We start from the raw sequence: 21,940 nt of genomic DNA on the forward strand, positions 1-21,940 counted from the left end.
GGAGGCGTGTGCATTCAGTGTTCTAGCACACATAAACAATTCCAATCTTTCTGGTAGAGCCTTTTTGCTTTGAGTCACATCAGCAGAAGTATCTTACCATAGAAGAAATACCTGGTTTGAAATACCCTGGGCAGGTGGTTTGACAGTCACAAAGCAGAAAACTGCTCCAGGAAAACTCCAGGAGAGGAGCAGGGCACAGGGCACTGAGGAAGCAGTCTTAGGGCTCTTTCAGGCCTACTTGGATTCAGCTTCCTGGTGCCTTCATGTGGCTATTTTGGACTGAAGCTATTTGACTGAGTTTGACCCAGCTCCCCAACCAAGATAAAATGACACATCCAACTTTATTTGGCATGTGAAGTGGGAGGGAAATGACTTCTCTGTTCTGCCAGAGGTCTCTTTTATTTAATGTTGTACAAAGAGGAAGAAACTGCATATAATAATGACATCTTGTGGTAGTTGTTGAATTATTGCCCTATGATTTAGTAGATAATCGGATGCCAAATTTCATGACATCTCTCTCTTTCCGTGCTGCAGCTCTGCAAGTTCAAAGTTACAAATTCTCCTGCTCTGAGAAGCTGGATGTAGAAGACCTCTGGAACTTTTGGCTGCTGTCTTCAGAGGAAAAGGATATTTTGCTCATTTGATTACACCGATCTGGCTAAAAATACAGGTCAGAAATTCACAGTCATACCTGATTAAAGAACCTGATCACAGTTACCCAGGTTTTCATACAGGAAATACTACTTCTGATGATGAGTGGCTCTGGCCCCATAGAATCAGCCTGCCTTTGCTGCACCATGGCTTTGTACTGGGTGTGAGAGCAAAGAGTGACAACCTTTGCTGCAGCATGCACAGCCTGACAGCTGCTGAACACCTGCACTGAGCTGGCACACAGCCCTGGTGAGCAGCCACCAGCACCCAGTGCCTGGGGATGCAGGATTTTTTTAGAGTAAATGCCCAAGGCTCACACTCACGATTACAGCTTTGGTGCTCAGGTCTGGAACTCCTGCCATCAACCAGGTATCCAAGGGTCCCATGAAGCTCTAAGCTTACTGCAGGTTGTGTGACATTTCATATTTAGGGCCCATAACCATGCTATTTAACTGAGTATCCCGCTTTGCCTGCCCATAATCATGTCCTTGCTGTTGCAACCTCTGCTGTGCTTGCTCTAGTTGAAGTTAGAAGCTTTTTAGAACAAACAGCACTTTTTCCTGCCAGTTTGTACAGTCCTTATCATCAGAGGCAGGCACAGCTTGTATAAGGGAGTTTGGCTGTTGCCAGAATAGTCATAATAAATAAGATTAGCAGGAACAGCTTAGGGATATATTTTTACAGGGTGTCTGTTTATCTTGTCATGTGTTTGGTGAGTATCCTTGTAGTTTACCAGGTCTCCTGGTCTCTGCTACTGTGACACAGTTTTGTTGTGGCTTTTTTATTGGGATGAAGGTGGCTTAAAGCTACATGCCAAACACCTTTGTGTTTTCTTCTGGGCTACCAAGGCCTCATAAGCAGACTTACAGTTTATACACAAGATTTACACACAGCTGTTTCCCACCTGTGGGGAAGGAGGCAAGAAAAGACTGAGTCACTTATGAAGAGCTCATGTGACAGCACAATAATGCTGCTGATCAGCACTGATAGTGCAGAATGGGGACTGACACATCAGTGCTACTACAGTTAATGTAGCATGGCATCTCTTCCCCATGTGCCTTTTTTACTGCCAGAGTTCCTGGTATTCACATTGGATACTGGGCAAAACAAGCTCTGCCTCTTTCCTTCAGAGGCACTTGTTGGATTCCCCATTGATATGGAAAATTCCTAAAGATTATCATGAGACCCCACCACTCCATAACATCTAATGATAGGTGTTTTAGCTGTATTGATCTATTTTTATTTCCATAGGAGGAAGCCACCTATTGGACTTTATTAAGAGGCAAAACAGTTAAAAGAAAAAAAATACTTTATAATGGGTTGGTTTTTTTAGCAAAGGAAGTTAAACTTTCCTACAGTTCAATTGCAAGAAAAAGAGCTTTTATTAGGACATCCTGAGTTATGGTACCTCATTAGAAAACAAGAAAGAATAGAGGCAGAAAAACCACAGGCAACACTGACTATCTCTGCTGAAGAAAAAGAAATTAAGGAAAAAAATAGAGTTTAACAGGATAGCTTTTATCCAATGGGACTAAAAAAAACAGCCATAGAATTTCAGACTTTTTCTTTGGCCTTTTTTTTTAACAGAAATGTGTTGAGGGTGATCATTTTTAATTGACCTTGAACTTGTGGTGGTAAAATGATTAACATTTAAAACCGTTCTCAGTCTGGCTAAGAAGTTATCTTTACTAAAAGAACATTCCTTTCAGCTAAAAGCTAACAGTGTTTCCAATTTCCCACTTCTGAGCTGAGACAACACAGGGTGTGCCACTAACCAGAGCCTTCTCTGCGTGTTGCCACGGTGCTGTTTGGTTCCTCAGAACTGGGGCAGCCAGCAAACTCCCCCATGCCTCCAAGGACAGATACCTGCCTTTGTTCACATTGAAATGATTGCTTGTCCTTACCTCTTTCTTGTCTTCTGAAAGGCAATATAGGTTGGCTCTCTGCAATCTGAGGACAGGGGAGCAGGGGGAAAATGCTCCCCCAATGTTTTCTCACTATAATCATTGTTAATACAGGTTTTGTCCAGCCTGTCCTAATTTTTTTTTTTTTTTTGCTTTTATCAGCTTATTCATAATCCCTGGTGGCAAATGTTTTTTTAATTATTTACCTTCTGTTATATGAAAGTAACAACAAGAGAGTGCTTTGAAATTTTTTTTATTATAAACTTTGCAAAGCAGTGATTATAATAAATCTCCATTTTTTAAAATTTAATTGAGTAAATTGCGGAGATGTGTTGCTCTTGATCTTGTCTTTATTATGTTAACAGTCTCTCAGATCAAGTTGGACTTGATTTCAAAGTTATTTTAAAACTTAGCACTTCTCAATGAAAATCTCTTTCATTTTCACTGTTCATATAGTCTAATTTCCTCCTGATGTTTGTAACAATGTATCCATCTCAGGCCCATCCAGACTTTTAAAAGTTCTAAGGTTTACAATCTTGACCTCAGCCTGCCTATAACAGGTTTATTACTGCAAAATTCTGCCCACCATGAAGGTCTGTTCAGAGCTTTGTTGCCTTGAAGGATCTCTCCCCATATATTTTTGTATAACTGCAAAATAATAAGAAAAAAGGATTAATGCATAGAAAAGAAACAAAACTTCTGCAAAATAAATTATTAACTTATTGGCTGAAATGAGATTTTAATTGAATTTCTAGATAATAAATGTGAATAATTATATACTGGCAAGAACAGAATAAGCACAGAATTTCAAAGTACTGTAAACATCAGATTTCTGTGTAAATCATTTAGACCATCCTTGGCATAAGAGCAGGAAACCAGAAATCTCTGGTTTTCAACTTGACAGGAGTTGTACTATCAAAGGTAGAAATTTGGAAACATGATTATATTAAGCCAATCTTTGTTCTTTCCAAACCTGAGGACTGTGTCTGAAAGCACCCATGGACAGCTGTTGTTATCTTTGTTTGAACACACTTCTGGAAAGTAACAGAACTTCTTTCCTAGTGTGAACTGTTTGATTTGAGCGTAAGAAATTCTTCTCTCAAGAGCAGATTGCTTATTTGTCAGTTTACCAATTTGCAATTATTTTGTGTAAGAGTTAAAAAGAAAATTTTGGAAAAGTGTAATTTTAGCAGTATTTGTCAATTCATAATTAACAAAAGCTTTAAACTTTAAATAACTTTGTAGAAAAAATCAGGAAAGAAAGAACGTATTTTCAGCTGTAAGAGAAAATACAGTGCAACAAAATATTAATGTGGTATAAAAGCAGTCAGTAAGGTAAAGTGAAATGCCTTTTTTCTTCATCAAAAGATGCTGTGTCCCTTAATATCCGTGATGACTTAACTATTGAAATATAATATATTTAATATTAAATATATTTTACCTTGAGTACATGGGCTAATGTAAACTATTTATTCCACTCTAATTTTGATTAAATGTTGTCTAACAATTTTTAATTAATCCTGAAATTAATGTGGCAATACTTTTACAGACTTCGGCTGAGATTGTCAAAACTCTTATGGAGAAATTATTCACACCATCAGTTTCTTTTAAAGAGAATCTGAATAATTCTTTAGGGCTTAAAGCTGCCTATAAAAAAATTGAAACTTTTCCTCAGCTCCAACTATGATCTTTGGCTTATAGTGCAAGGCACTCCACTGCAGCACAACACAAGTTATCCTGAATTAAATTCACCTTTTTGTTATACTTGGATAATCTATTCTTTACCATGCTGTGTAATTTTTACTAAAATGTTTGCATTAGTTCTTAGAAGGTGCAAAGATAGCAATGAATAGAGGATTAAACACAGACAGCCAGGAGACAATGATCTTTATTAAGTATTTTGAGTGAGGGATTTGCAGCCTTTTTTGAATTTCAATTGAAAATATTTACACAAGTTGAAAACCTTCCTAAATTCTATAAAACATGGGTTGAATAGCACTGATTAAAATTATTTTCTCAATGATTCAATGACTTTATAAAAAATTAAGTACATAAGGAAGTGTTTAGATTCCTACATGCATTTCTCACATATTATACTCCTAATATTAGTATCTAATATTAATAAGTCTCTATGGCTACTGCATTTGCAATAACTAAGAGGTACCCAATGAGGAGCCAGCCAAAACCATCATTACAGCTTTATCAGCTACTGATAAGAAATCTCCAGGTGACTGCTAGAAAGGGGATACTATTCTAGGAATGGATCACTGTGTACTTGTACCATATTTTATATTTCTGCCTATAGCATCTGCTCACAGCTTCTGCTAGAGACAGAAAATTGTGTTAAAATGGGCTTTTGGCCAATTCAGATACTCTTAACATTCTAACAAACTATGTTCTTTCTCCGAAGCGTTACCTTCAGAGCTTCCCCCCATGACCCCTGGCATCAATTTAATCCTCAAAACCTATAGAAATGGAAACAAAGTGTCCAGTGATGACTGCAGCCCTCTAGGAGATGGCTGGATAGGTAGAGGCAGCCTTTCCTGCCTCATTTGCAAAGACTGTGCTAACAAAGTAATCATTGTGTTAGGTCAGCTCAGAAACATCTGTTCTGCCCTGTGTTCTGCTGGATCACCATGGGAACAAGGGGCAACTTCAGACAAGAAGTCACAGGAAATACTGAAAACCACAGAATCTGATGCAGCATTCCTGTCAAACATCCTGGCAGGCTCCCCAGGCTCCAGGGATTGTCTGCAGCATCTACCCACACCAACCCAAACTACTGTAGTGTGACACTGGTCTCTACGGAATAGTTACCCCATAGCTCAGGCTTGATGAGTAGGTTTGGCACAATAAGCAAGAATTTTGGTTTGCTGAGACTTTGGAATAAAATACAGATCTTGAAATATGTCAAAAAAAAGGCAGGGAGCTGTTGTAGCCAACTCCATGGTGCATCCACGTCCCAAGACCTGCTTGTAGGTCTGGTTATGCCACTTCAGAAAGGATATGGCAGAAGCAGAAAATACACAGAGAAGGAAAACAAGGTTTGTCAGAGGAATGAAAAGGCTCCCATAGATGGTAAATAGATATGGACTGGGACTAGGAAGTATTTTCTAGCAATACTCATAATTAAATTGTAGAAATGATAGTATGATATAAGCCAAATGACAGCTGAATTTGAAAACAGATGGAAAATATGGAGAACAGACATCTCTGGCTTCTAAGCAGAATGATACAAACAGAACCTATAGCATGAGACATCTCTTAAACTGCCAACAGCTGAGACATCAGGAAAAGAACACCTTGCTATTTCATCTGTTTCACAGTGTTCTCTTTGGCCATCCATCCCTGTCAGCCACAGAGTATTCTGTGAACTGAATCCAGTACAGCCCTTCTTATGCTCCCAACTCTAGCTTTGTGTAACTATATCAAAAAATTTCCCTCAGCCCTTTTCCAGTTCAGTGCACAGATGCCCACAACAGCAAACTACAGCAATACTGTACAAGTTTCCCATTGAAGTTTATCTCTAGCAAACGAAAAAGTTCATTTTCTGCTGATATCAATTTAACTCTGGTAGTATTTTGCACTGAAAATTGTCTTTCTTTCCTTTTGTACTTGTGAAATGTCTTGAATATGTTAAGGCTAATTACAGGCAATAATCTTCTTCATGATTAAACTTACAAAATTTACAATGGATTTTCTTACCTCTCCACTTGCTTTACCAATGGTAGAATTGAGAATGAAGTCAGAAGGAGCAAAGACATCAACTAGGGCAACTGCATCATCTTTCAACTGTTTAAAACCAAAAGACATACATTTGACAACATAGACATAGTTGTCTATGGCTGAACTACAGCCATACTACAGCAGCATAAAAATTATTTTCATAAAGTGCCAGCTTTGATAGTTTAAGAGAAATCCACAATAAGTAGCCTGGTTTTATTTTGATTTTTTCACTCCGTAACTGCCAAAAGAGACTGTATTTCAAATGTTTTCTTCCTTTACCTTTACCTTGGGAGTTTTAAACACATTTTAACCAATATTGTGCTGTTTACACATATAAACACATATATTTTTTGGACTTTAAAAACATAATGACCAGATTCTTCTTTAAAATTTTCCTGCCCTGCAAAGAATATGTTGCGGTTTGGAAAGCTTTTGTGCTAAGAAAAAAAAAAATCACAAACTAACTCAAAAATGAAATAAAAAGAATCGGGTTGAAATATTTCATTGGCTTTCCAATAAGATTGCAAGGCCACAAATACTATGGTGTTATTTGTTAGGACATATTTTTATCCATTTATTGAAATAAATTAAGACTAGATTCGGGGTCAATGAGCTGCTAAACTTTACAGAAAATTATTCAGAAACCAATAATGTAATATCCTGCTAACTTACCCCTTAAAGTAAAGAATAATCTGATGACTATAAGCCATGTATCTCTTTTTTAGTTCTTACATACTATATATTTAATCACAATAAACAGGCTTACCCTGTAACAGAGTTCCAGAATAGCATCCTGAATAAATTTCCCAGGTTGTTCACCTGAAGCATAGCCACCTTAAAAACATTCACAGAGAAGCTTATACCAGTTAAGATTACACTGATAAAACCTTTTGGCCAAGTTCATGAGTTCAGTAGTCAAGCCTAACTATCTGCACCTGTGTAATTGAACTGACAGTCTTTCATTAATGAGCTGACTGCAAAACTCTTAATCCAAGCTATGCAGAGCCTTCTGCAGTAACGAGCTACACTACAGCATCTTGCTGCCTATCCCTCATCCTTTCACACAAGCATTGGATCACAGCAAAACCTGTGATCTCTGCATCATCTCTGAGGTAATAGAGAGACTTTTGGGTTAATTTTTCACTCCAGATTCCTGCTCCTGAAAATTAGGATTTCCTGCCCCAGCAAGGGAATACTTTTTGTACTTTTTATAAAAAAGTAACATGCACAGCACATTCAGGGAGCTGATCTCACCTTGGTAGAGCACAGCCAGGTGTTTACTCAAGGACCAGAGCCCATAGAGAGCACTGAGATCCCTAAGCACTGGCTGCAGAGCTGCTGGGACGCCGGGATCGTGAGTGTAGTCGTGGTAGCGCTGTAAGGCTGTCTGCTCAATAAAAGCAAGAGCCAGAGACCGACAGTAGTACACCTTAGGAGACAGGGAAGAAGAACACTGAGTAACAAAATACAAAGAACCACTCCTCAGCCTGTGCAGCATGGCATTGGTCTGGTGAGGTTAGCAGAGCTCTGCTGATTCAGGTGAGATGATCTAGCTTGAGAAATTCTAAGAAACAGTAGGAGAAAACATTTTCCACAATGTCTGTGCAAAGGTTACTTATGAAAAGTCTCATGAAATGCCTGTTAGAAGTAAGATTGAATCCCTGTTACCAGTGTAATTTGGTAGTTGCACCCAGGCTCTATGGGATCAAGAAGCTACATCAGAGAGAAGACAATGTAAAATCAGGTCTGCTGATTTTAGGATTGTTAAGAAACCTACATGAATCTAGAAGGAAAAAGGTAGGTTTATATTTATTTGATATGATATAGAGCTTTATAAAGAAGATAAAATCTTCCTATTGAAAAATTATTACAGTCCCTTCAAATAATAAACAAAAATCTGATCATGTCAGCATGAGGGGATTCTGTTGATGGATTGCAATAGATTGCAGTATGTTATGAAGGAACTATTCAACCAATCCTTGCCAACTATCTGATGAGAAAGACAAGTCACCAGTTACTGTTAATGCAGAGTGTAAAACCTTAAGTGTTACATAGGAACACTTGTCTACATTTATATACTTCAACTTTGCTATACGTGCTACCATGAAATAGATTGCTGACTGACAACATTCTAGCTGGTGAACAGCAGGGGAATATGATGCCATTGCTCTCCTAGCTGACTTGCTGCAATGATGTAACTCATGTTTGCTTTGTTTTGTTAAGGTTTGGGTGTTTAATTTTTTTCATGTAGAATTAGTTTTAATTATTTTCTTTTATACTTGCATTATCCTTGCATTTTAGATCTACTGCAGCATATAAAAAAGGCATATTCCAAAGATCACTGTCTCTCTCAACAGCAGCTGCTCAGTGGCACACTTATGTCCAAGCTCAGATACATTTATAAACAGCAAAATACACATCCTCTATTCTCTGCAGCATTACAGAGAACTGCTCCCTTACTAGGTGTTTTTTTTGAGATGTGCTAATTCCCTAGTCAGAATGAAATAAGTCTTAACATCACAAATGAAACATTAAGAATTATTTTCCTGTTGTTCTCCCCTATAATTCTATTTTCCTCTTTCCCATTTCTTGGACTTCTGTATTGTTTCTATCAAGCTGTGCCCAAACCAAAATAACCTAGGGATAGGCTAGGAATCTCTTCCAGATCCCCCATAGCAGGAACAAATATTTCGTATTAGCCAACCACTGGGCTGACAGAAAAGTGTTTCTTCATGCCGAGAAAGTTTTATATCAAATATGTACATGTCTTCAAAGCATAGCTTGTAAATCATTTTCAGATGTTTTTGAGGCATGACATTTAAAATAAAAAGTCCTTCTGTCCTGAGGATGAATTGTAGGGAGGAAAAAAAACCCTAATGACCTAAATAATATCAACACCTATCTCAAAAGCATTTGTGTGCCCGAACCTCTTTGAATTCTAAATATAATAGATAAGACAATCTTCACACTTCTGAGTTCACCATTCTCTCTAGTGCACTGCCTCCAGCACCAGCTTCACCAAAACTTGGCTAACTGACAATCAGACTGGAGTTTCTGGCAATTCCCATTCTGGATTTGACCCTGAAGAGTTTCTCAAATAAGCTGCTTCTAGGGTAAAAACAGGAAAAATTTTCTCTCCTCTGCCAGTGGTTTCACACAGATCTGTTGAAGCCTGTTGAAGCCAGGCTGGGTCTTTCTAGGTGCAGAGTTGAATGCTGACTATTCCTTCCTGCTGTTTTTTAGCTTTGCAGATAAAGTGACAGCGACCATCTTAAGGGAACAGACCTTTCCCAGTGACAAATGACAAGTGCTCATTCTTTGGATGTGAGCCAATTTTTCTCAATGGAGGTAGTAGAGGAACCTGGTGAGCTTGGGGATAAATACTGAAATTTGGAGTTAAGCCATTCCTAACTGTTAAAACTCTCTGGTGAGAGAGTGGATCTGCTATATGTAAATTGTCAATGTTTCCTTTTCAGGTTCCAATGCTGTCAGTCTGGTATCTTTCATGAGTACTTTGCACTATAGGAATTAGAGATGAAAAAGACCTATTAGGTCATTTAGTTTACCTACCTGCCAGAGCGAGATTCTTTCCTACACTATGTATTTGGCCGCAAGTGAGGATGGAGAAGTAATAATCAGATGCTGCAGTGTATTTAATACTAACAGATTTGGTCTTCAGAAGCTGTGCTATCAAAATTGCAGATATCACACAGCACATGCCTGTAACTTTTCTGAAGGGAAATATATCCTGAATATATCCTGGAAGACTTCTGCTGTTGGTAACTGTCCTCAAGCTATCATGTTCTATGCAATGCACATGGTCAGGTATTAAGTTTTATTAGTTATTTGACTTGCTGCTTTATGGTTCAGGAAATTGTACTTTATGACACAAGAAGATAAACCTAACAGAAACTGACAAGACTTGGATGAAAATAAATAAATAAAATAAGAAAGATTATTAAGTATTACCTGACAGTTGTTTTTTGCCTCAAAATCACTTCGTCCAGCCTGCTTCTCCTTATTCATTTTTAGGTAACTTTCTTGGAGCAGGTAGCAAACCAGCCATTTATAAGCTGCTAAAGGAACTAGGAAAAAGAAAAAAGCAAAATTCTTAACATTCACAGTTATGATGCAACAAGTCACATGAAAATTCTACTACAGTCCCAGATTTTTTTACTAGAGATGACAAGTGAAAGCATTAATTAATCAATCCATTGACATGCCACTTTTTCCATTAATGTAGATACAATAAGTATCTGGGGAGACCAGTCAGACTGTGAGGGTACAGTGAAGACATAATCATGTCTGGCCATATACTACTTCAAACTGACCCCAAGCTGGAAGACAAGGTATAGCCACAGCTCAGTTTAGACTTCTTACTGAATATATTTTTTTTGCATTTTTTTTAACTTAGGCCTGCAAGGTACAAAGTCACTTCTGAGAATACAAGAACAGAAGACAGTCCACAATTACTGGAAGCATGTGACTTGCAACACTGTTTTCACTGGTGGCTGAATGTAATCACATTTAAATTACTAGCTTTGTACGTAATTGTGCCATATTTCTAAGAGCAGCCTAGAACTATTAAGGTAAAAAGTTATTCAGCATGAAGTCCTTGCATGACTCCAGCTTGCTTGTTTCTTAGCTGAGGATTTAATGTAGAGTATACCTTAGGGTATAGGGAGTGTTCACATGCTGCCTAAATTAAGGCATCTAGATTAACAGTCCAGTTTCTAACAGAATGGATCAAGAGACAGATTCAGACATTTTTTAAACCATGGTCTGGTTCAGGAGGTATTGCATGAGAGGAGAGAACATGTGCTGTTGCTGTCTTATTAGGTGTTGGTATTCTTTTTAACTTTTGTGTCCAAGGGCCAATCTGGGCTCAGTGATACATAAATGGGAACAGCATCTGATGTCATACTTGACTTGATTATAGCAGAATAAAGCAGGAAAACTACAGGGAACTCTTTTTCCACCATTATTCATTTTTTCTCTATACAACCAAAAGCATCTATCAAAATGAACTTCATGCCTTTTCAACATACTTGTAAATCCCTTGAATGGTTTACTAAAAGAAGCTATTTTAGTGATAAAAGGGAGTGGCAATCAATCCCCTTAGAACTGGAAAACAGCAATACAGTGGTGAAAAACCCTAACTCAGAGTTGTTATTTCAAAGGAATAAAAAAAGAGAAAAAATACTATCTGATGCTATCCTCCATTCCAGAAATGAATTTGGGGAAAATAGAATGTATTTTGAAATGTAAACTATGTTCTTAGTAAATAAAATGCATGTGATACAAAAAATGTCAGCAAATATGACAAATATCTAAAAAGTAGCAGAGGTTGAATCTCAAATCTCTGGATATTTTCCTTTGGAAAGGAATTTAAAATTCTGGAATCAGTTTAATAGTAGCAGAAGCCTACCTGAGGAGTCCATGCAATCTTCAACGCTAATGGCCGTGAATTTCCAGCCAAGAATATGATGGTAGTCTTGCAAAAAGTTTATTGTTCCCAAAGGGGATTCAAAAGGAGCTTTATCTGAAATACCAGAGAAAATAAAAATGATTTATGAGAAAAGAAATCAGACTTTTTGGAACTAAAAGCCTATTACAAAGCCATGCATACACTTGACAGGCCAGATGCAATTAGACCATAATACTTATTTTATTATGGCCTAGTCCAGCCAAAAGAGGACTGGTAGACAAGTGTGGAAAAACCTGACATCACTGCCTATAATTATTCCCCATAAGATTCAACTCCAACTGCTGAATTTTCCAGCTCTGTAAGATGCTAGTGAAACTTATTGCTGGAAAACTGAAACAAATTCTAGAGAGCTACAAGATGTGGTGATGGATATTGCTACCAAGTCAGGTGATATGAACTGTTCCAAGTACAATAAACAGATTTATGATGACTTTACCAATACAGAGTCACAGAATCAAAGAATGGTTTGGGCTGGAAGGGACCTTCAATGTCATCTTGTTCTAATGCTCCCTTCCTAGACAAGGACACCTTCCACTAGACCAGGTTGCTCCAAGCCCTATCCAGCCTGGCCTTGAACAGGGATGGCTCCATCCAGGTCTCATCACCCTTGCAGAGAAGAATTTCTTCCTAACATCTAATCTAAATCTCTCATATTTTAGTTTAAAACCATTCCCCTTTGGTCCATATTATCTGCCCATGTAAAAAGCAGCTCTCCCCTCTTTTTTATAAGTACTGGAAGGCCATAAAGAACCTTCTCTTCTCTAGGTGAAGATACCCAACTCTCTCTCTGTGTCTTCATAGCAGAGGTGTTCTAGGCCTCTAAGCATCTTGGTGGCCACCTCTGGACCCTCTCTAACAGGTCTATGCAATGCACACAGTCAGGTATTTTCTTTTGCGTAGAACCCCAGATCTGGATGCAGTGCTGAGGTAATTTGGTTGAACTAAACTGCACTTCTCAGGGAGTGAGAATCAGGCTTACCCTGATTAGGGATGGCAAAACATCTAGCTAGCTGCTGCAAGACAGGAGAAAGAATATTTCTTGCAGCAAGTATTGTGAATATACCATACGATGGAGTCTGAAGCACATTATTTACCTCCACAAAATTATTAAATGACTGTCAATTGCTTTCAGTATGAAATTACCTCTTAATTCCATTAGCTACACACTGTTTGGTCCAGTAAGATTCTACAATGAAAACATACCTCTTATGCAATTCATCCAGCTCATTAAGTAGTTGCTGGTTTGCTGAAGCAGGACATTGTTATCTCCCTCATATGTGCAGTTTGGATCATTGTCATTTCGGATTTCACCCAGACGATTCACTTAAGAAGAACAAGTGCATGGTTTAATATATTGCAACATATAAGTAGAAGCTGAGAGAGATTAAATAATTATTCTGTGACAAAATGCAGGAGAGATGTCTATTCCTGTATGTAAAACTACTGTTACAAACAGATGAGCTTGAAAATTCACTGATTACCTTGTACAGTAAAGATTTTAGAGAAGTGTGGCATTAAACTTACAAGAGAAATTTTCATCTAAAACGTCTGCATCTTTATATTTCAAACTGAGACTGAATTACTTGTACTTGTACTGAATTACTTGTAGTCTGTCCAAATGCTGGTGCAGATCCTATACTGGTTTAGTGAAGTTTTTTTTTATGACTTCAGGTATGAAATATAATTTAAAATTACAGATATGAGAATAAAATACTTTCTAGACACATTGCTAAAATTCAGAAATCATAGTGCAACAGCAGTCAGAGAACACATCAAAATAACCATTCTCTTTCTGATCAGTGCATGCAGTGTCTGTAACTTACTGGCAAGGTATCCATGCCCTCCACAAGCTTCTCGGCACTCCTGGGCTGCCTGCTGAGCAGTCCAAGATGCCAGTGATTTGCTGGCAGCAGATAAAGCATGAATCTCACGTCCCAAATCAGCCTTTGTGAAAAACAAATTATAAATGAAGGATAACTTTTATAGAAATTAAGCTGGTGACCAGCTAAGGCCATAGCTACTGCTTTATAACAAACAGTAATTAGTAATACAGGCATAAAACTCTCTGAGACCTATGTAAGTGCAAAGCATATTGTTTGGTGCCACAGAAAAGCTCTGCCACAAGTGAGGAACCTTCAGCACCAACTTTCCTTTATGAGACAGCAATAATTTGTTCAGGTAATGGGCACATCGGTGCATCTTAGCTAAGCTGTACCAGCAGGCACAGCACTGAGTGAGTTAATTCACCACCTGCCAAGCTTTCCCTCCCAAAAATGGAGAAGCAGGTGGTTGAGGGTGGCCAAAAAAGCTTCAATTCCCTCTGTAACATAAGCAGTATCTCTCTCCCCAGCCAGCAATATGGTATTTATAATATGTATTGCCTAACACAGTTTTCACTGATCTTTTAAGCATCAGTTTTGCAAAGAGCAGGAAAATTTTTATGTACACCCTCAGAGACTCCAGAGAATCACAGTAGCCTGCATTTACACTAACTCTGCCGACCTGCCTTTGAAAATGCATTTGGAATTCTGGTTTCTGGAGACAGCGGCTTGATAAAACCAAAGCTTGTTTAAGACCACCTCCCTGACTGGTGTTAAGATCTCCTGTAGAACAAAAGGAATCCATAAGGATTACATTCTTAAAGTTTTCAACAATGAGATTCTTTCCTAGCATGACTTTTTCCTGATAACCACTGTTTCCCCTAAGATTAGTGACTGCACTGCACACCTCCAGAGATGAAGTATCAGGTAAAAACTTGATATCAAACCTGAATCAAATAGATTCTTCTGTGTTTTGTGCGAAGAGGAGAAATTAAAATACCCCACCATTAGTACAAATTATTTTCTGAGCTTTACTTTAACTGAAAAAACCTTGAGGACGTAAGTAAGACCTGTGCAATAAACACCCAGTATGTAGGCCTTAAAATTTTTTATTGCCAAAAATTATAAAAATAAATAAAATTTATACGCTGTAAAATCACAATACTGCAGTTAGTTTGATTAAGAATCAGTCCTTGCACAGAGGCTGACAGATTTCCTCTGTAAAGGGATGACTTCCAGTGGGCTGATTCTGAATGAAAAATTCAGCATTAAGGCTCAAAAGTCAATTTTTTTGCTAAAAATAATTATTTTAATGCATGAATTTGAATTCCAAACTCAAGTCAGACTCAGAGAGTCTGTGCAGGAATTAAGATTAGTATATTTTCAGAAAATCTTTGATATATGCTCCCTGCAGAATAATTTACAACAGTTATAAGCTGAATTTACACCATCATAATATATTTATGATAAAAAATTCTGCAAGAGAACATAACCCTCAATCCCACAGAAATCAATAAAATGTTAATCACTTCATCAAAACTAATCTGAATGCTTTTCAAAATGCAACTTCAATCAGTACTTTGCATACCCCATATTTCTGAGACATTGCTCTATCATTCTTGATCATAAGAGCGCCTAAGACTTCTAAATAGGTCTTCCATTTAACAGTTTACAATTTATTATAATAAGAACTCAGTGAAGAGGAAATATGTAAACATCTCACCTGTCTCTGACTCCTTTGCTTTGTCAAAACACCTGCATAAAACTCTAAAAAGTTCTCAAACAGGGACTTTGAGAAATAATCTAAGGCATATGCAGCAGCCAGATAAGGTAAAAGACGCCATTGCTGGAAAGAAGAGAATTAAATTGATTTGATTACAAATTCATATATGTTTTTAATGTTATTATATTGAACCAACTTGTTAATTTTTACTGTGTTCAAAATGGAAAACTGCTTAATGGAGAAGAGAACAAGAACTACCTATAATATAATTTAATTACATTTAATTATGTTATAGGTGGTTATTGTTCTCTTTATACAAGTTATGGTTATATTGTTTTAGTTCTCACATTTCATGAATTTATGATAAGCATTCTGTTAAACCAGGGAAAAAGTTCACTAAAGCTGTGGGGACCAAAGACATATTTTTGCCATGTGTTTATAAAATGTCTGGCATGCCAGGGTCAGTCATGATTCATAAGTTTCTTCAGTACAAACTGACAGAGCTTGTAACCATTTCATGGGTTTCATGAAAGAAAAACTGCTTGAAAGTCTTTGTGGTAAAGAAAGAAGGGAATGAGAATTTCAGCAAGCAGAACCCACAGAACAAGTCAAAACCGGGAAAAACCGAAAGACTCAAAGAATAGTGGAAAGCCAACCCTGCCTTATTCAGAAATGGTGGAAGGAAGGCACCTTCCACCAGTCTGTAGAAACTCATGAAATTTTCAACATTGCAAGAAAAGTGTCAACCTGGAAAAAGGCACCCATACTGCAAGGACCAACTGGGCAGGTTTGTTTTCAGCATTCCTTATATAATAACCCTTGTCATTCAGCAGATCTGAGTTTTCCCCTTTTCCCAGTTATTCTACATACAGTTTTTTTCTATTTTTTCAGAGCAAAATGTGTTTCCCATCTGCATAAACTGCAGGTAAACCTTGGTTATGTTCCTCTTAAATCAGTATTAGCCTGAGACTTCTCCACAGTGAATGTCATTGAGTGCTATACTTTTAAAGCATACAGGCTACAAATGAGAAACTTAGTGTAGCAACAAAAGAAGCAGTGATATTTTGAAACAAACGCTACTTTCTAAAACTGCAGTACTTTTGCATGTCCATGTAAGACAGTCTTTCTCTTAAAAGGTTACTATTTTAGAAGACAAACATTTCTAGGTACTTCAGAGAAACATGAATTTTATTGATTTTGCTATTCCAAAAACTTATTTTAAAAGCCTGGTCATGCCAGGAGAAGGCTTTGAGCTGGAATGAACCCCCACAGCTGTACTAGAATGATGCTTCATGCGACACAGACAACTTTAATTTCACTAACTTCAGAGTCCCTACTGTGATCTGCAGAAGCTCTGAATGTGAGTTTCATTATATAGAAGTCTGTAGATTGAATTCCAAAGTATTTACCTGTGTTTGGTATTCAAGGACAGGTATTTCTTCATCCTCAGTTGGTCCAAACTGACGGCGAGCTGCTGAGAAGCGAATGGCTATTACCAAGGCAAGCTTTAAGTTGGTTGTGGAAAGTCCTGTGATCGTAATTCTGCCAGTGGACAAGGATCCCAGAGCTGCACCGAAACGTTCTTTAACCTCCTGAATGAAAAGAAGGCACAGAATGAATGCTGAGGCTAACATTTCATTTTACCTCCATGAAGATGCAACTTGGTAGCACGATCAGAAGCAATTTTGCCAATTTTGTCTCTTGACTCATTCAGATGAGGCATTCAGGTGAGACTCAGAATAGTCTTGCCTGAGCACAGTCAAACTCTAAACTCTTTGGGATCAGTGGGGTCATGCAAAGAGCATCAACTATTGTTCTGCAAGGTGAGTTGAGACATCTCTGAAATTCAATTAAAAAAACAACATTCATACCTCATGTGAAATTGCCAACAGCCTTCTTAAGTTCAGGTATCCAGTACTTCCTGACATAAGAGGCCCATTGCTCTCTCAACAAAGTATACCTTTGTATTTTTAATAAAAGAAAACTTTGTTTCATACCTTGATAGAACTTGAGTACTTCCCCTCAGCTGTGACATCTCCAGCAATATTCAGTATGTTTTCTTTTGGTATCCTGACATTGTGGAACATGGCAAATCTGTTTAAACAAATACACAAACAGTATAAAATCTATGTCTACATAGTCTGAGGTGTTTATATTAAAGAAAAAAGGTCACAAGAAAGAAGGGATTGCAAAATTATCTCAGGCATGTCAGTGAACTGAAAACAGAGCCCATCAGACCAGGTAGGCAATTTTAGGGAAGTATGCCTGGGACGACAAAGACTTTCAGACTCAGAGCAGTACAATAAATTCAAGAAGAGAAATTATTTGTTATAACTCTTCTGATTTTTGTTTTTTTGTTTTAAAAAGATGATGTTTACAAAACAAACAAACAAAAAAAAATGTTGACTCTAGAAGACCATTTTAGCAGCTTTGTAAGGAAAGAAGTAAAAAAGAATGGAAGGATGAGCAATGTATTCTGGTTGAGGAATGAGACAAGTAAAGTTACTTATTAGAGACCTTGTACACAGGCAGTTTGACAGATACTTTCACTGACACTTCAGAAAGCTGAACTGAATTCTCAGGCTGCATGACTTAGGTTGCCTAGGCTGGAATATCAGCAATCAAAAAGCTTGGGGAAAAACTTCCTTCTCCTGCCTAGAACAGGACTGGGCCATTCTCATTCCAAATAATTCCCTGCCTCAGACAACTCTGCAGAACTGTATTCTTACTTGAGGTGTTGTTTAGTCCAGTCTGGAGACTGCTTTGGAATAGAGACACTATATATTTTTATGAGTCTAAAATATAGATCTGTGAGGATCACTCATTCTACTGCAATACAAATAAGGACATAGCTGAAATAGTGACCTGAAAAATTTTCCTTTGTTTAAACTCAAATTAGGAATTCTATCCCCTGAAATGTGGCATCTTAGAAAAGGAAAAGCAGGATAACCCCTTCTAAACTGCAGCACTCCAGCAGCAATAAAGAGGGAAGTTCTTAAGATAGGGAGAATGTCCTGAGTATTCGTATTCTTCAGGAAGAAAGTGATTGCACCTTTCCACCCAAATGGGCAGCACAATTTAGCACAATAAGAGCAGCATCAACCCCACTCACAAATATCTCACTATCTAATAGCACTTGAAAAGCTGTATTTGTAATCAAAGAAAATTCATTTTTCCTGCCAATAAAGGCTGATCTATTTAATATGGCTTACAAGAGCCAGGTCTTTCACATTAATAAATTACATAAGGGCTGCATTGCTGCATGTGCTTTTAAATTATGAGTTGTTTCCAAGGAAACATATCTGAGTACTGAATTTATTCAGCCTTAGAGATACACAGCATTTTCAGACTTAGAGAAGGGCATGTTATCCTAACCAAGAACCAGCTGCCTCAACAACTCCAGTAAATGCTTTGTTAATGCCAATTTCAGTGAGACTACACTACTTAATAATAGAAGCAAATTCAGATTTTCCAAAAATCTGATTTCCATCTATGTTACTATTTTTTTCATATCACTGAAAACAAAAAACCTTTTTTTAGAAAGATCTTCTGGCTAAATTCCAATTCTCTGCTCCCTATATCCCAAACAGAATCACAACTAAAACTGTACAACAATCAATATTTTTAAGCAATAGCATGCACCTTAAAAAGAACTTGAGCTTTTAAATTATTGTTACTCATTACTTTAATTACAGAAGAGTGTGTGTGGCAAGGTTTAGGTTTCTATTTTACACTCTTTTTTCACAGTTGCTGTCCATCCACAGAATTCCAAGAAGGTGCTTCCTCCTAGGACCTTACAATGCAAGCTTATGGTTGCAGGAAGCTACAAATACATTCAAACAGTGAAGCAGACACAAATTAGTGAAGAATATTGTCCTCACAGGATGCCTGCCAGTCACAGCATAATAGCAGTTCATCAATGGCATTTTTACAAGCCATTTGGGCAAATGAGAATTTAAAGAAAAAATCAGAGTGATGAAAGTAAGAGAGCTCCATAGATGTTTGTAAGGATTCCTCCCAAGAAGGAAGGGATGCATGGAAGGAAGCAATGAAATATTATTTTTAAAAGCTATTGAATGGGTGATAAAAACTGGAATTATAAGCCAGACTAAAAGGAAGAATTGACCTAATAGGGAGATGATACAATCTTTGGGGCACATATTAGGACCATATTTCAAAGGGCTCCAGTTTTTAGGCTTTATCTCTGCAAATATATATCTGGAACATGCTTAACCTTGTATGTGATGAATGGTAAAATTTCATGGCAGCATTCATAGAGTCATTAGGCTGGAAAACACCTCCAATATCAGAGTCCAACAACTACCCCAGCAGCACCGTGTTCACCACGTCCAGCAACCACGTCCCCAGATGTGATATCCACACATCTTCTGAACTCTTCCAGGGATTATGACTCCACCCCTTTTCCCTGAGACTGTCTCAATGTCTTAACACACTTCCAGTGAAGAAATTTTTCCCAGTACCTAACCTAAACCTCTCCTGGTACAACTTGAGGACACTTCCTTTTGGTCTGTCATTTGTTACCTGAGAGACAATGAATAAAATGGCAAATAATCCTCTGTTATGTGTTTTGTTTTACACTGTAGTAATTAGTTCAATTCACTGAGCAAAGTTGTGCAGTTGTAGAATTTTTTTTATATTGACCTGTGCTTGAGTGTTCATAAAAAGCAAATTGAAAGCTACTACTTTATAAACCTATATACCAACTGCCTACTTTCAGGAATTCCAAGCCTTCTCATAATGAACATGTGACCAATGTGTGCTGAAGAAAACAGCTCTCAAAATGATCTAAACAATTTTACCCACTTTCACTTGCTGTAATACAATCCCAAACAGTTAAATCTAAGGGAAGTCTTCTGTTGTAAAGAGCAAAAAACCTTCAAGAAAGTTTTATTATAATCTGACACAAATATAAGGAAGCTAATTCTGTACCACATAAAAGATGACCTAAAATTATTATGATTAAAAAGTACAAGCACACCCTTCTTTAATAACTTCTTTTACAGCTAGTGAACCAGAATACTGAATTTTATGATAGCCTATTTTATTAAAATCAAAATGAATTCAAGTAACAGGTTTTTAAAGTTTAGATTTTTTTCCCCTTGATATTATCCATTACAGATATATTATATAAAGATATGTGGATATGCATATCAGATGGCAAAGACTTTAGAAGCAAAGCAGAGCGGCAGAACTAGCAATTAAAAATTCAACAGAAAATTTCCATGTGTAAAGAAATAAGATATTTTGCCTATAAGCACAAGTGTCAAAAATAAAAGCAGAACCTCACAGGACTGCTGGGTTAAATGACCTTGTGAGATTGCTGCCAACTGCTGTTATGCTCCTTCTCCAAGAACTTTACTATTGGGAATTGTTAGATATACTGGCCAATTGGAACTTGATATTGGAACATATTAAAAATAAATAGTAAGATTTAATGAAGTCAGTGATCACGTTTTTAATGGTTATTAGCCTAGAAAGCATAGACTTGGCCCACATCTGTCAATGCATTTAGGGGAAAAAAATCTCCTTAAAAAACTGAAGAAATATCTTACAATAATGGAACTGTATACACAGTCATGGGGATATCATGTACCAGCAGGTTTGGAAAATGGCTAAATTTCACACAGTGATGACAAGACCAGAGATTTGAAAGCTGCCCTACTTAGGGCCTCTTCAGCACAGCAGATAGCGTGACTGAGATTAAGACCTCTCAGCAAGACAGACAGACAGCTGTCACTTTAAATAGATATCACAGGGCTCTACAGTAATGTGTAATTTTGCATCATGTAGACACATTTTTTACCACAGATAAAAAAAAACCTGTATCACACAGATTTCTACCAAGAGCAGCTGAGCAGAGTAAAGTGCCATTCCAATAGTAGCATTTTTGTTTGGGTTCCTTGGCCAGTAGTTTAGGGAACATTTCAAAGTAAATTAATCTCACTGACTTTAAATCACGCAATAGTAATTCATCTGGTGTGCAGTAATGCTGATAAAAGAGGAGCAGCTGGAAAAGCTACGAGCTCCTTTTGCCAGAACTGAAGTAATAAACTGTTACCTATAGTACAAATAGCTCAAACATGCTTTGGTGAACTTCAAACTCACTAAAATGCCTTTTCTGCCAGCTTTTGTTACTGACTATATTAGAGATGGTGCAATCATCTCTAATGCCAGACTTCCAGCCAGAAACAGAAAGCAGGTGAATGGTATTGGAAGGCTGTGAGTCAATTGATGTCAGGGCTGTTTATGGGATACAGTAAACCTTGGGAAGAATAACATTTCAGAGGTTTGATGAAAAACTTGCAGAAGGAAAGAAAACTGCCACATATTCTAGACTGACACTCACAGAAAGGTTAGAGCTAGAAAGAGTTACAGTGAAACTGGGGAAAATTGCATGGCAGTATTTTAACTTTATTTTCTACAATCAAGGCTCTAATCTAAGAATGCAGCTCTGGACAGTAATGCTCAATAACAACAATAAAACAACATAGCAGTTTATAGGCCTCCTGATCGTAGCCTAATGGACTTCACATGAACACAAAAACCCACTCACACCAAAGTTCTTACAGTCCAAGTGCTAGTTTTGTGAGGAGCTCTGGATGTGCAG

The 21,940-nt window shown here is 37.4% G+C and overlaps 1 protein-coding gene across 5 annotated transcripts in view; it reads right to left on the minus strand.

Annotated features, from left to right (window-relative positions):
- Positions 1–2,792: 2,792 nt before the first annotated feature.
- Positions 2,793–21,940, minus strand: part of ACOX3 (acyl-CoA oxidase 3, pristanoyl) — a 31,801-nt gene continuing 12,653 nt past the window's right edge. For all 5 annotated transcript variants that reach the window (XM_053940417.1, XM_053940415.1, XM_053940414.1 and 2 more), the window contains 11 exons: positions 17,310–17,406; positions 16,722–16,904; positions 15,313–15,435; positions 13,593–13,713; positions 12,973–13,092; positions 11,710–11,823; positions 10,251–10,366; positions 7,536–7,710; positions 7,048–7,115; positions 6,261–6,347; positions 2,793–3,203 (listed from right to left, as the gene is read on the minus strand). In XM_053940417.1, coding sequence (XP_053796392.1) covers positions 3,084–3,203; positions 6,261–6,347; positions 7,048–7,115; positions 7,536–7,710; positions 10,251–10,366; positions 11,710–11,823; positions 12,973–13,092; positions 13,593–13,713; positions 15,313–15,435; positions 16,722–16,904; positions 17,310–17,406 — 1,324 coding nt within the window. In that variant the 3' untranslated portion in view covers positions 2,793–3,083. The remainder of the gene's footprint in view (positions 3,204–6,260; positions 6,348–7,047; positions 7,116–7,535; positions 7,711–10,250; positions 10,367–11,709; positions 11,824–12,972; positions 13,093–13,592; positions 13,714–15,312; positions 15,436–16,721; positions 16,905–17,309; positions 17,407–21,940) is intronic.

Source organism: Vidua chalybeata, chromosome 4, assembly GCF_026979565.1.
Source record: "Vidua chalybeata isolate OUT-0048 chromosome 4, bVidCha1 merged haplotype, whole genome shotgun sequence".
Lineage (NCBI taxonomy): Eukaryota > Metazoa > Chordata > Aves > Passeriformes > Viduidae > Vidua > Vidua chalybeata.